At 46.3% G+C, this 15142-nt stretch overlaps 1 protein-coding gene across 1 annotated transcript; it reads right to left on the reverse strand.

Annotated features, from left to right (window-relative positions):
* Nucleotides 1-7067: 7067 nt before the first annotated feature.
* On the reverse strand, nucleotides 7068-9003 carry CF2H8orf33 (chromosome F2 C8orf33 homolog). The gene is given in 7 exon segments (XM_030303939.2): nucleotides 7068-7488; nucleotides 7835-7882; nucleotides 7885-7980; nucleotides 8174-8258; nucleotides 8484-8662; nucleotides 8779-8824; nucleotides 8913-9003. Coding segments are annotated over 7 exon segments (600 nt in total). The 5' UTR covers nucleotides 8919-9003; the 3' UTR covers nucleotides 7068-7348.
* Between the last annotated feature and the right edge of the window lie 6139 nt (nucleotides 9004-15142).

Below are 15142 nucleotides of genomic sequence, written 5' to 3' on the forward strand. Positions count from 1 at the left end.
AGAGTGAAACCCAAATGAAGTTACATCCAGTTTACCCTAGAACTGAAACTATGAAGCAGTCTCTAGTCCGTGCATTAAGCAGGTGGAGTGACTGGTGCTGGTCTTCTGGGGGATGTGCTTGGAGGGTGAGTTGGGTGGCGCTTGGTGTAATGGCTCTGTTTCTCCATTAGGTGGTGCTGCTTAGCTTACTAGGGTGGATGAGTGTGTATGGGTGCTTCCGCTGCGTAGGAGAGGTGGAAATGGCTTCACCCAGCTCCTCAGTCTCTGGTGCAGGAGCTTTGGGCTCTCACCCACCCACAATCAAGCACCCTTCCTTTGTTCCAGGCCTCTGACCACTCCCTGCCTCTACCCTCTCCGTGTCCAAGCTGTCTGCCTGCCAGATGAGCACCTCCCTCCAGAGCCTTATCTCAGACAGGGTTGTGTTTCAAAACCCCACACTTCAGAGACCCCTGCGGCTTGGACCTGCACCACCTCTCCAGGGGAAGGTCTCACTGAGGAATGGCCGGGTGCCAGCTTGCCCCAGAAAACACTTGTGGGATGGCACAGTGGCAGAGGTTCAGAGATTATGGCAAATCACAACACACAGCTGGTGCCAGGTTTCCCCACACTCTGGCATCTTTGTTCCAGTACCAGCGAATGTGGCTGCTGTGGAGTTATTTCTAGAGAGTGTATAAGTCCTAAAGGGTGAATGAGGTAATTGCTGAAACATCAGTAATATTCTGGTCTCAAGGTTGCAAATGATAGCATTATGAGGACAGAACCCCATTATCCCCAAAGGACAGTTTGAGATATAACACCTGCTATAACTCCCTGAGATTCCTTAAAACCACACACACTCTGTTCATGCCTTCAGGTAGCCACCAGACGTATGTCTGGCTACTGTCTAAAGATCCTTGTACTCTCTTTCCTTGCTTTGATGTTCTTTGACACTTCTATCTAAATAAAGGCTATGTGCAGTCTGATGCTGCTGCCGTTTTGCTGGCAGAGGCAGCCCTGCATGTCCACTCAGCCTAATGTCTGAGAACTTTTTCTTCAGTGCGCAGCAACAGGCTGCTCTCCAGAGTCTGCTGGGACCTTTGCCTGTGGAAAGGCAAATGCAGTCCACGCAGGGGAACCACTTCTCCCTGTGTGCACACAGACCCCTCAGACCACACTGCCTGCTCCTGGGGATTCGCCCTACTTCCTCACCAGAGCACTGCTAGGCACTGAGCTCTGAAACTTCAGACTCTACGCTCCACTGTTTACAGAATCCTGATGGTATTGAAACCCTTTCCTTTTCCCCATCAATGGTTTTGGGGAACAGATTTCTTGTTCAGTCCCCTAATAGTGTTTTCACTCTTTCTTTCTCTTTCTCTCCAGCAATTTTCAGGGGAGTGCTTTTCTTGCATGATCCCAATGTGCCACACTGTCTCCCTTTCTCTTTCTCTCTCTGTCCTCTCTCCATGAAAATGGTTCCCTACCCTCCATGGTTTTTCTCTCCTCCAGTTCACCTCTCCACACCATGTACCTACTGAGTTTTGTGGCTCAAGTTACGCAGATTGTTGTGTTAATCCTCAGATCAATTTCCTAGGTGTTCAAAATGGTTTGGTGCAGATCTAGCTGTGTTTCAGGGATGAGACAAGCTCAAGCTCAGGGTCTCCATGCTGCTCCACCATCTTCCTTCTCACCCCTGCTGATGAATTTTAATACACAACACCAAACACTGATCCACAAACAAACAAGTGATAATGTGAGGTTTATAAAATTAAAACTTGTACTCTGTGAAAGACCTTGGTAAGAGAACCAATGATGTTCAATGATGTTCTGATGTCTCAGAAACACAAAGATTCCGGGCGCCTGGGTGGCTCACCGGTTGAGCATCAGGCTTCGGCTCAAGTCATGATCTCGAGCCCACATTGGATTCTGTGCAGACAGCTCGGAGCCTGCAGCCTGCTTCCAATTCTGTGTCTCCCTTTCTTTATGCCCCTTCCCCATTCACGTTCTGTCTCTCTCTGTCTCTCTCCCTCTCTCCCCAAAAATAAGCTTTTTTTTTTTTTAAAGAAAAGAAATGGAAAGATTCAACAGGCTGAAGAGACCTGGGAGTTGTCCAGCTACTGAAAAATATTCTAAGTGAGACCTAAGAGCAGACATGGACTCTTCAAATTACAGTCAAATGTGTCTGTTTTCTCTAAGAAGTGATAGGAAGCTCAGAGAAATGTCAATAGAGTTAGATAAATGGGCCTGAGGTGTAGTAAGCCGTCAGGACAATGTCAAATCACACTGCAGAATTGGCCTTCAAACTATACAGAAAGTTGGTGTTACCCCAAAATCCCTACCAATGGCATTGTTCACAGATGACAATGGGCAAGCTGTCCACACTGCTGTCAGTCATAAATGAGGGGAAACTGCTATCTTATGGTAGAATTTACTAACATTGACAAAATAGTTTTGTTTCTTATTAGGACTTTACATTGTTTAAATTTATACTAGAAATTCACTTGGGAGATTAAGAGATTAATGAATACTCTCCCACTAAAAGTTAAGGTAAATGTATTTTAAACTTAGCAGGATTTGCCATTGACAATTTGGCTTTTCATCTTTTTTGATGTAATAAGAAAAAATTTCAAATATAGTGAAGAGAATGGTGTAGTGAATACCATAAAACACATTATCTAGACTGAATTATTAATAATTAGCCATATTTGCTTCACATTTTTTATTGTAAAATATTTTCTTGTATTATAAAATCTTACAAATTACAAACATAACAACACTGCACACCTAAATATCTCAGTATGCACTTCCAAAAATACTAGCACAATTTTCCACAGAACTGCAATACTGATGAAGTTTTGGGGTGATGGTGGGGTGGTCCAGAGCCAATGGCCAAAAAAGAATTCTTGATAACATCTTTGGTTCAAAAAGGCGATTTGTTAAGGCACAAGAGCAGGACTTGTGTGCAGGAAAAGCTGCACCGGGGTTGTGGCAGGGTAACTGATTATATACCTTCAGGGCAGGGGCAGAGGGGGGGGAGTTAGGGACAGAGTAAGTCTTAACATATTTGAAAGCAGGTTTCCAGGACTTTGAGGGGCTAGCTATTGCTAGGAAACACCATGTATTACCTTTAGTAAAACCTCAATCATGAGACCCTTCAGATGTATATCAAGGGGCCATAAGCTTGGAGTATGATTGCAGTATGTATATTGGGAGAGTTGGGCTAAAGGAAGTTTCCAAAGGAATTTTTATATGTTAAAGTAGACTTACAGGATCCTCAAGGTTAGGATAATGTTAAGCTAAGATTCTCTTTTGCCCCTAGCAAAGTTCCATCATCAAGACAGCCAAGCTTCAAGGACCTGTCAGTGGGCTATAGGCAGTAAGAGCATTTAATTTTTCATTTGCCTTTGTTCCCCATATCACCATGGCAAGCACTTAAACCCCTTTCCTCTGTTCTTGGGTAGCCAGGAGTGTCTGAGGAATATCCCACCTGGGCGGAGGGGGGGTGCTGTTAGCCTGTACTTTGCCCTCAGCTTGCCCCACTCTCTCTCATCACCAGTATTGAACCTAATAAAATCAGTAACTCTCACATATCATCAATGTTCAGTTAGGAGGGATTTTCTAAAAACCAATTAACATTACCATGCATACTGAAGACATAATCAGGAGAAATGATATTTGTAAATCTAAGAATCTAGTACAATTTCCCTTTGAGAAACAACAAAATAAATAGCTCCCTTGTACACTGAAGAGGAATAGAGGGGTTGGGGGGGGGGGTTGTTTGTTTTTTTGCATAAAACCACCAGGGAATGAGAAATGTAAATCTAAAATTATGCATAAAGACCTTCCCTGTAGCTGCGTGGAGAAATATGTCCAAACGTTCCAATATGACTGTTTCGATAGAAATGTGTAAGAATTACCGAAACTGAGACATTACATTTCTGCTTTCTCATCAATGCAGACCACTATGTGAAGTATCCAGACAATCACTTTGGAAAGAATAAGAGAGATTGCCACCCCCCACCCCTCCCTGCCCCAAAGGCTGTGACCTTTCTGGTTTTTGAGGAAAGCTCTGGCCAACACAACTCTCTCCTCTGTTCTCACAGCTATGATACTTGGGGTCTTTGTGAGGCACTGAGAAACCCCCATAGTGAAGTTCATCAACAAACCCTCAGCTACATCCTGCTCACCTCCTTCACCCTGGGCTTCCTCTGCTCCTTACTCTTCATTGGTCCCCAACACAGCCACCTGCATCCTGTGGCAATCCACATTTAGGGTGTGCTTACTATAGGTCTTTCCATGGTTTTGGCCAAAACCATCACTGTGGTCTTGGCTTTCAGGTTCACCACACCTGGGATAAAAGTGAGTGTTGATTAGTGTCATGGGGCATCTAATTCTGGCACTTCCATCTGCTACCTGATCCAAGTGAGTCTGTAATCTGGCTAGGAAGTTCTCCCAGCTTCACTGACACAGATACTCTGAGCCTAGATATGGAACCAATTGTAAAATTCTTCAAATCTTCCCTTACCAGGTGTGCAGTGATCTCATTTTACATTCCACTTCTTGAACCATGTTTCTATCACTAGGTTTTCACTTTCTCTGCTTTCCTCAATTACAAAAGTCTTTCCCACACTCCAATCTTTAACAGGTCTTTCTACGTTTCCCCTAGCATTTCTAAAGGTTAGTTTACAGCTTTTTGTCTTCTACTCCTCTGGAATTTATTATTGAGAATTGTAAGGAACTAGCATTTCTTTCCAAGGAAAACAACAGGGAGAAGGTCTGAGTGTGACCTGTTTCTGAAGCTCCCCATGTAGGGGGTCCACATTACCAGAAGTGAGGGGACAACTGAGCCAGGACTGGAAGGGCAGGACTGGAGGGGGTTTCAGGCCAGTGGGCCCAGCTTTTAGTGAGTCCCACAGGGACACAGCAAGTGGGCAAAGTAGGCTGGGGGCTTCCTGGGAGTCCCCAGGATACCTGGGGTATGTGCAGTTGCAAGTGTGCATTAAAGGGACCTCCAAAACCTCAGGGGTTGGGGTGTATCCTGTCCAGGCACCCAGTAGGTAGGTGATACACCTCCATCTTTTCAGGAGACAATGGGACTCAAATAAGGAGGAGGGTTCGCCTCTGCTGGAAAGAATAGTCTTTGGAACAAGCCGTCAGGCACTAAGCATGTGCTGATAAAAGTTTGTAAAACAGGGGCGCCTGGGTGGCGCAGTCGGTTAAGCGTCCGACTTCAGCCAGGTCACGATCTCGCGGTCCGTGAGTTCGAGCCCCGCGTCAGGCTCTGGGCTGATGGCTCAGAGCCTGGAGCCTGCTTCCGATTCTGTGTCTCCCTCTCTCTCTGCCCCCTCCCCCGTTCATGCTCTGTCTCTCTCTGTCCCAAAAATAAATAAACGTTGAAAAAAAAAAAAAAGTTTGTAAAACAAATGATCATCATCCAGTGGTATTTGTATCAGACGTGTGAGTGCAGCTGCAAAGGCCACTGGGAAAAGCCAACATGAGCTGCAGAGCCTCGAAGCTGGTATTGAGACCCCCACCCTACACACCAGGGCCTGCTGCATAGACCAGAACACTGACACCCGAGAGCAGTGCAGGTTAAGCTCCAGTTGACCTCACCCAGAACTACCTACAACCACCCCACCTATAGATGGATGAACTGAGGCCAGGCTAAAGAGTGTGACTTAGCTGTGTTTGCCCAACATGCAAGCCATGGATGAAACACTACCAAGAACATAGCTGGGTATAAGCCGAAGGGGGAGCACCCTGAGTAGAAAAATGACCTAAGAGGGAAGCAGGATTGATGGCCCAGTCAGAGGCCACACAGTGCCCTCCCATCTCCGGCCTTCAGATGCTTACTGTTTCCCAGTCCCCTTGCACTATATTTCCCCAGAGTCTAAGACCTGCTACAAGTAAGTGGACTTTTTGTGAACATCCTATCAGGATTGAAGCCATTAAGGCAGGATTGAGTTGGTTATCGCAGGAGCAGACAAGAAGCCAGCAAGGAGGGAACAAGAAAAGGGAGCCACATCAGAGAGAAAAGTCAGAAGCCTAAATGTGTGCAAGCCCTAAGTGGGGCCTCATCCACCAGCTTTCACACTGTATTCTGGGTACAATAAAGTCACTAGGTCAGAGAAATAGGACCCAATACATATGATCACTGGCTACAATGAACACACAAGATGTAAGAGTGATATATGGGACACTAACACCTGGAGGCTCACAGAGCAGTCAGGGGAAGAGCTGGGGCCAGGACTAGAACGTCTAGCAGTAAAGAGAAAAAGCACAAAAGGTTAGAAATTTAGTTTGAAGACAGAACTCATATACCAGCTGAAGTACAGAACACACGTATGGGAGAAGGAAAGCAAGAAAGGATGACATAGGTTTTTGGCCTAATCAACTAGGTGGGCAGTAGGGCCACTGACTCAAAAGCAAAAGACAAAGGGAGATGTAGGGGCCAATAAATGTTTTGGATATGTCAAGTTTGAAATGCCCACAAAACATCTAAGTAGAAATGCTGAATAGGCAGTTGGGCTCCTGGTACCTATCCAGTTTGGGATGCAAGCTTGGGAGACACCAGCAAAGACAGCATCACAGCCACTGAGGATTAAGTCACCCAATTTGATGCAGATGTACTAGGACTATCATTTGGAGTAGCCAAACGTTGCAGAGGTCATCTACTGAAGCTCAACAATCTTCAGCCAGGATTGTTAGGGCAAGAAGCTCTCTTGTCCTAAGAACAAATCTGCCCTTCTGGGAGCTACACTGGCTCCCTGAGGATGACACATGCTCAGAAATGAAAGCAATACAAAAGACCACACACTGTGGTGAGCCTGGACCCAGAAGTACCAGGCACCTGCCTCATCTGTATTCACCTAACACAGATAATTAGCACACAAATTCACTAATCCATTTGTACAGAAAATAGTTTTCTTACTACAATGTGATATTACAGCATAAAGCGCTACATCATTTGACAGGACGTTCTTTTATAGGTGAGCACCACTGAACAATTCTATAGCTTCCTCCATTGTCCTTATTACAAACAGCTGCTTAATGTCAGGCTAAAGATTAAGTAAAACATTCTTTCAACGACATGCTGAACACTCACTTCAGTTTATTGTAGAAGCTTTTCTGAATGGAGCTCCTTCTCCTGGCAGGAAGCACATTTCATTTGAAAACCTACAAATGGGTCTTGTGCTTATCTGAAATTTGCCCAATATGCTGGTCTCACATCTGTCCAGCAGCCATGGCACCAGATCCACGGACCATGGACAAAACCACATCTGTCCAACAGCGCATTCCCAGAAAAGCTCTACACTCAACAGAAACCCCTATGCTCCCCAGGGAGGGGAACTGTTCCAGGATGGAAGACAGGCTAAAAGAAATTGAACCTGAACTCTTCATCAGGAGTGTCCAGGGTGGCCTTGGCTACCCCTGCTTGGCGAGTCCTGCAGACCCTTCCGCTCTTCCTTCTGGTGGCCTCAGCTACAGGCCGCACCTGGGCTGTGCGGGCTGCTGTGGGGCAGAGGACAGAGTATCAGAACAGAGTAAAAGCAGCTAACATTACCTGTGCCTTAAGACAATCAACTGATTCACTTCTCAAAGTCTTAGGGTAGGTATTATCATCACACTCCACTTAGAATCACTGAGACATGCACTAACTCTGCTGCTCTGCGTCCAGGTCCAAGCCTGACATCTGTGTTCCAGAGATGACCCAGCTCTCTCTCCATGTTTTCCCAGGCCTCCCTGAGTCCATCTCCTCTCTCCACCCCTGCCAGCCCTGTTTACTCTAGCTTTCTTCCAGTCACTCCCTAGGTTCTTCCTCCCTACCCCTGAAATCAACCAGTTTCCAGCTCCTCACCAGTCCTGAGAACCCGAAGGGCCTCTCGCCGCTCGGCTTCCATCTGAGCCTGTAGTCCCCAAACAAGGAGCGCATCAGCTGCCTCTTCCGGGGCAGAGGGGTTCTTTCGCTACGCAGGGTTCGGATTGCCCCAAGAGCCTGCTCTTCTGCGGATTATAAATAAATAAATAAATAAATAAATAAATAAATAAATAAATAAATAAATAAAAACTAGGAATCTCCTCTATTCTGACCGCCTATCATCCTACAGAAAGACAACAATTCCATCCCCTGGCACCACCTGAAGGCCACAGCTTTATCATGGTTCACCTCTCCCCAATTCTACAGAAGGCCCCTCACTCTGTTTCTGACTGGGTCTCTGCATCTTGAGGCCCAGCTCCAGTTGCTCCACGCACCACGCCAGTTCCCGGGCCAGCTGCTCTGCCTGTGATGAAACGGGGAGAGTGGCTGTGAGACCGCACCAGGACAGCGTGGGTTCCAGGCCCATCCCACAGGCGCCCCTCCCTCCCACCCTCCGTCCCCATCCCATCCCACCCCATCCCATCCCGGCCTTAACTCAGAAAAACCGAGACTACACACACCCGCCAGCACACTCACACCCGGGATGCAGCGCTGAATTCCACCCGCCCCGACAGAGGCCCGCCCTTGCCTGAGCCTCCGCGCTTAGGGGCGCTTCCTCTGAGCAGGGCTTTTCTGAGACCCTCCCGCCTCCACTCGCCACAGAGGCTCCGTTCCGGGTTTTCTTCTTCTTTTGCTTCTTAGAGGCTGCGTCGCCTTCACCACGTTCGGGGTGCGCCCGGGCGGCGGCGTCACTGCGTGTGGAGTGCCCTAAGCAGAGACGAACTGGATGGGACCTTACGGCGGAAGGACACGGGAGCCGCAAAACGACCCGGGGGGCCGGGAAACGACCCAGGCAGCCGCGGGCTGCGGAGCGCGGGCAGTACCTGGGCCTGCGGCCACTGATGTCTCCCGAGCAGGATGTCCTAGGGCCTGGAGAAAGGGGGGCAGCACAAGGGTCATGGGGGGCCGCCAACGGCCCAAGTCCCTGGGACCCCTGCGGTCTCACCGCGCAGCTCACCGCCATGCGCCGCAGTCGCCGCCGGAGACTACGTGGGGCCTGAGGTCCGAGGCCGAAATCCCCCCTGCAGAAACGCGTGTGCGGCGCAGAGTTCCGCTGGGCACCGACGGCGCTGTGGGCGGTGCCTTGGACGCACTGGGGGCGGGGGAGCGCGCGGCGCTTCGGCCGCAGGGAACCTAGGAAAGGTTGGAAGGGGAGCCTCTGGACGGCGCTCTCGTGGCACTTACTACGTTGAAGGCACCACTCTGGGTGAAAGGACAACGCCTGAAGCGAGGGAATGCTCTCAAAGCTCACTTAGGGCGGAGAGAAAAACTGTCGGGCAGAGAAGCGCCGTCAATAGCGGCCCGAAACAGGACGGCGAGCGGTCAGCAAAAACCTCCCAGGAGCTGCCTGTGCCTGGCCGGCGGGACTGGTCGAGTAGCCAAGAAGGAGGCCGGGGAGCTGGGGCCGTGGTGCTAGGCGGGCTCGGAGTTGTGCGAGATCTGGTCATAGACCCCGTAGGATAGCCCGCAGTCCACCTCTATTCTAAACGCAATGGGAAGCCATTGAGAGACCTTCATCCGAGGAGTGATGTGGTCTTACTCAGATGTGTATTTTAAAGATCATTCTGCTGTCTTGTGACGAAGGCCGGACGGGTTGGGGGCAGGTGAGCCTGGGGATGTGGAGGAGTTTCAGAAACTGAGGGGGGAAAGCCTGCGCACTTGCTGGTGGTCTGGATGTGAACACGGCGGTGGGGGGGGGGGGGGGGGTGCAGAGAGGGAGGCCCATCCCACCCCACAGTCTACCTTGCCCTTCTTCGCTTTCTGCCCAGGGCAGTCCTTCCACCTTATGGCACTAGAGACCCGGGTGCCTCCTCCCTGTCTGGGGTCACAGTCGTTAGCAGACCTCCACAACCAAGAGGAACTAGGAACTTCAGGAGAACAGGAGTCGTGAGTGTTGTCTTATGACTCCTGTCAGGGAAATCAGGGTAGAAAGCGTCGTTTCCTGACCCAGTGAATGGGAACCGCTGCCTGCCTGGGCTGAGAGGTGTCAAAGGGTAGGAGTTTGGTCATCACAGATATTTATTGCAGCATAACAAGTTGTCACAAAATTTAGCAGATTGTAAACAGTAAACATTATCTCATAGAGTTTCTGAGGATCAGGAATGCAGCAACAGCATAGTTGTGTGGTTCTAACTCAGGATTTCTCATGACCACTCTTGAAAGGAGGAATTTCAAAAACTTTTAGACATATTTTAAACTACCACAGTCAGGATGTATCTCAGCCCTGGGAGACTGGAGGTTTGGCGGTGAGTGGGTTCCAGATCCAAAGGGACTTTTACTGCCTTGTTTGGCTGTGAATCAGCCTGTGTGATTTGGCCCAGAACTGCTTCTTCCAGAAAGCCTTCTCAGCCCAGACATCTGTGATTGAGCACAATCCTCACAGCAGACTGTTCTCTTCCACAGCCCTATATGCAATCAGCCACCCAGTCCTATCAGTTGATCTCCTAAATGGTCTCCCCCACCCCCGCCCCGCCCCAGACCATCTCTGCCCTGAACAACCTCTATCCAAGCCTTGCTAATCTCTATACTTCCATTCCCTTTTTGTCTCTTCTGAAGCATCTTGTGGGAGTGAACTTTCTAAAACAAAAACTATATTACTCTCTTGCCTGGAAATCTTCCATTTCCTCCAGCATGAAGTCCAAGCTCCTTAGTTGACATGGACAGCTGTTTGCCTGACCTTCCAGCCAGCACATGCCCTTCAAATCATACAGAGGCAACTTTTTCCAGACCTCACTCTGCTATGGTCCCACTGAGCCCCCAGCCTTCTGAGCATCTCCTTACAGGCCCCTGCAACCCCTCTGTCCTGCACAGAGACTTCATTTTCCTTCCCTGGCATTACCAACACCTATTCAAACCCCCAAACCCAGAAGGCAGGTCCTTGAAGGACTTCAGAGAGGAAGGCCTAGAGGACCCAGCATTCCATGTCAATAAGTCTCCAAATCTCTCCACCACCTCCCACCTTGACACGGAAAGAGGATTCATAAAAGGAAGCTACCTCTTCCTGACTATCTACACCTCCACAACCACTCTAGAAACCACTCCTAACATTTCACTCTCCATCACCATAGCTACTTCCTATCTCTTGAATAGATAAGTTCCACTGGTCTCCACCAAAACCATATTTCCTCTGTCTACTCCTCTAGCCTCTTTAGAAAATCTATTACAAATTTCATACCTGCAAATATCAATATTCATATGCAGGCAATTATCATCCAAGGTAGTCCTGTAAAATATCTAAGAACGCTGAATTTGTGAATACTGAACCATTGCTCCTAGGGGAAATACAGTTGGGTTCCTGGGAACCTCCAGTCACAACATTTTCATCAATCGATTGATACATCACCTTGTATGTTTCTATTTAAAGTCACATTTAATATACATTAACACATATATTTAGTATATGTTGTTGATTTATTAACACTGAAGTCATGGTCATGGTATAACTAGTACCTGAATGAAGTATTTTCTCCATAAGGCACAGCACACCTTAGGAACACTAGACAACACTTCAGCGCTATGCTTCAGGGCCATTTTAAACAGTAAAATCCCCACCAAAAAGCACAAGAATACAAAAAGTGTACCATTGAATATACTATGAAAAGGACATTGATTTACAGTATGAGAGCAGAGTGTCACCTGTTCAGCCTAAGCTGGGAACACGTGATTTTCATTACTCTGTGCATGTCCATGAATACCGTGAAAGTGTGAGTATTGGTTTTGAGGGTTACAAGTAGATTTTAGCAACCAGGTGAATTTACAAATATGGAATCAGAGTAATGAAGACTAACTATAAGCATATTTGAAGTTAAAAATCATACAAATGCATCTACCTACCACCCAGTTGCAGAAACAGACATTACCAATCTTTCAGGACTCCTGTGTTCTTCTGTAACGTAAATATGTATCTCTAAACAACATTGTTTGCATGCTTTGAACTTTGCATACATTAAATCACCCTATATGTGTTCTTGAGCTTGTTTTTCTCAATAAGTTTGTGAGGGTTACACATGTTGCTGTGTACAGACAGCTGTAGTTCACTGTCTTCACTGATGATAATACTCCACCGAATAAGGAAACCCAACAATAAACATTTGAGCTTCTTACACTTTTTTGCTATTATAAACAATGCACTAGGAATATTCTTGTATGTATCCTGTGTTCAAGAATTTGTTGGGGCACCTAGGTGGCTCAGTTGGTTAAGCATCCTACTTTAGCTCAGGTTGTGATCTCACGAGTTGTGGGTCCGAGCCCCATATGGGGCTCTCTGCTGTCAGCACAGAGTCTGCTTTGGATCCTCTGTCCCCCTCTCTTTCTGCGCCTCCCTGCACATGCATGCTCTCTCTCCCTCTCTCTCTAAAATTAATTTAGGGGCGCCTGGGTGGCTCAGTTGGTTAAGCGTCCGACTTCGGCTCAGGTCACGATCTCGCAGTCCGTGAGTTCGAGCCCCGTGTCAGGCTCTGTGCTGACAGCTCAGAGCCTGGAGCCTGTTTCGGATTCTGTGTCTCCCTCTCTCTGACCCTCCCCCATTCATGCTGTCTCACCCTGTCTCAAAAATAAATAAACATTAAAAAAAATTTTTAATAAATAAATAAAATAAATTAATTTTAAAAATAATTTTAAAAAAAATGAATTTCTCTAAGATATATCCAGGAGTGGAAAAACTGAGTTGTAGGGTCTTTTCACTTCCGTTATAGTATACTTTGATGAAAAGAAATTCTTATTTTTAACAGTGTTAAATGTATCAATCTTTTATTTTCCCCTTTGTGTCTTAAGAACCTCTTGTTAACCTGGGAACCTAGAGCTAACTTCCTCTTTTAAAAGTTTTATGGCTTTACCTTTCATATTCAAATTTTTAGTCTGGGGTGATTTTTGTGTCTTTTGTAAAGTAGAATTCAGTTTTATTTTTCAAATAGGGATAATCAACTTTTCTACCCTCATTTGTGAATTCAGATCTGCAGTGTCCATCTGTTGCAGTTCATGTCCACATATGTGTGGGTGTATTTGAGAGCTCTGCACTGTGTTCCATTAGACCTTTTGTATATCCCCACACTAATGCCACTATGCTTCACTGCCAATCTTTTTTTCTTTCAATGTTTCTTTTCGAGAGACAGACAGGCAGATCGTGAGTGGGGGAGGGGCCGAAAGAGAGGCAGACAGAATCTGAAGCAGGTTCCAGGCTCTGAGCTGTCAGCACAGAGCCTGACGTGGGGCTTGAACTCAGGGACCACAAAACCATGACTTGAGCCGAAGTCGGAGGCTTAACTGACTGAGCCACCCAGGAGTCCCTCACTACCAATCTTTATAGTGAGTCTGATCTAAATAAGGTAAACCCCACCTTTTCTTTTGCTTCAAAGGCACCTTGACTATTTGTTTTTCCATATAAATTTTTTAATTGGCTTGTCAGTTTCTACTAAAAACTCCTTCGGGATTTTGTTCAAATGAATTCTATAGAGGATTTTGTTGCAGATTGAATCTCTTTAGTAAACAGTCATGAATCTTACATGAGCCTTGTATACCTCTCATTTATTTAAATCTTCTATAATGTTATTGTTATATGCATATAACATTTGTTATTGTTTTTGTTATTGTTTAGTTGCTATTAGGATTCAAAGTGGGACACAAATCATATATATAATAAAAAATTTTTTGATTTTTGTTCCTGGTTCATGGCACAGAGCTCCTAAAACCCTTGGAATTTCCTAAGTGATAAAGATGATAGGAGCATCTTTTGTTCTAATGAAATGATTCTTGTGGGCCCCTAGAAAGCTTCAAGATGGGGGCTGGTCAGGGGCACCTGGGTGGCTCAGTCAGTTAAGTGTCTGACCTTGGCTCAGATCATGATCTCGAGGTTCCTGAGTTTGAGTCTCACACCAGGCTCTCTGGTGTCAGGACAGAGCCTGCTTCGGATCCTCTGTCTCCCTCTCTCTGTCCCTCCCCCCACTCACGTGCTCTCTCTCTCTCTCTCTCTCTCTCTCTCTCTCTCTCAAAAAGAAATAAACATTTAAAAAAAGATGGGAGCTGATCAGCAGAAAAATAATAATAAGCTTTTATTAGAGGCTTATACCTTTCAGCACCATCTCCCAACCTCCAGAGAGGAGAGCGAGGCTAGAGATTGAGCCAATAATCAATGACCACACTCATGCCTACATAATGAGACCTCAATGGAAACCCCTGCAGGAGGGGATTTGAGGAGCTTCCAAGTTAGTGACCACATCCATGTGCTGGGAAGTGGTACACCCCAACTCCACAGAGACAGAGCTTCTGCATTTGAGATCCTTTCAGACTTCCCTTCCATACCTCCTCATCTGGCTATTGATTTGTATCTTTTATAATAAATTGTAATCATGAGTTAGCATTTTCCTGGGTTCTGTAAGTCCTTCTAGCAAATTGTTGAGCTTGGGGGTGGGGGTTGTGGGAACTCCTGACTTCATAACTCAGTCACACAGAAGTGTGAGTATCCCTGGCACTTGATATTTGTGACTGGTATCTTTAGTGTGGGAAGTCTTGTGGGCTGAGCCCTTAGCCTGTGTGGTCTGCTCTACCTCTGGTAGTTAAGTGTCAAAATTTAGTTGAGTTATAGGAGTCTAGCTGGTATTGGAGAGAATACCACATAGTTGGTGTCAGGAGGGGAAAAAAAAACCCTCAATCTTTAGATTTTTTTTTTTTTGTCTGTCTGGTCTATCAGTTATTGAAAAAGGCATATAACACCCTTCCACTATGATGGTATATGTATTGTTCTTTATGATTCTCTAATTTTGAAGCATTTTGAAACTCTTATCCTGTGAATTTTAAATATTTGTATCTTCCTGATTAAATAAACATTTCAGAATTATTTAATGACATTCTGTTATCTATAGTAATACCTTGGTCTTAAAGATTACTTCATCTTGGGGCATCTGGGTGGCTCCGTCAGTTAAGCATCCGACTCTTGGTTTCACCTCAGGTCATGATCTCCTGGTTCATGAGTTTGAGCCCCACATCGGGATCCATACAACAGTGCAGAGCCTGCCTGGGAGTCTCTCTTTCTCCCTGTCTCTCTGCCCTTCCCCTGTGTGTGCGCTCTCTCTCTCTCGCTCTCTCTCTCTCTCTCTCTCAAAATAAATAAATAAACTTAAAAAAATAAAAAGATTACTTTATCTCTAAGTTATACAGCTTCGATAGCTTTTCCATCTTTTTTTTTTTTTAAGT

This window comes from Lynx canadensis, chromosome F2, assembly GCF_007474595.2.
Source record: "Lynx canadensis isolate LIC74 chromosome F2, mLynCan4.pri.v2, whole genome shotgun sequence".
NCBI classification, from domain to species: Eukaryota; Metazoa; Chordata; class Mammalia; order Carnivora; family Felidae; genus Lynx; species Lynx canadensis.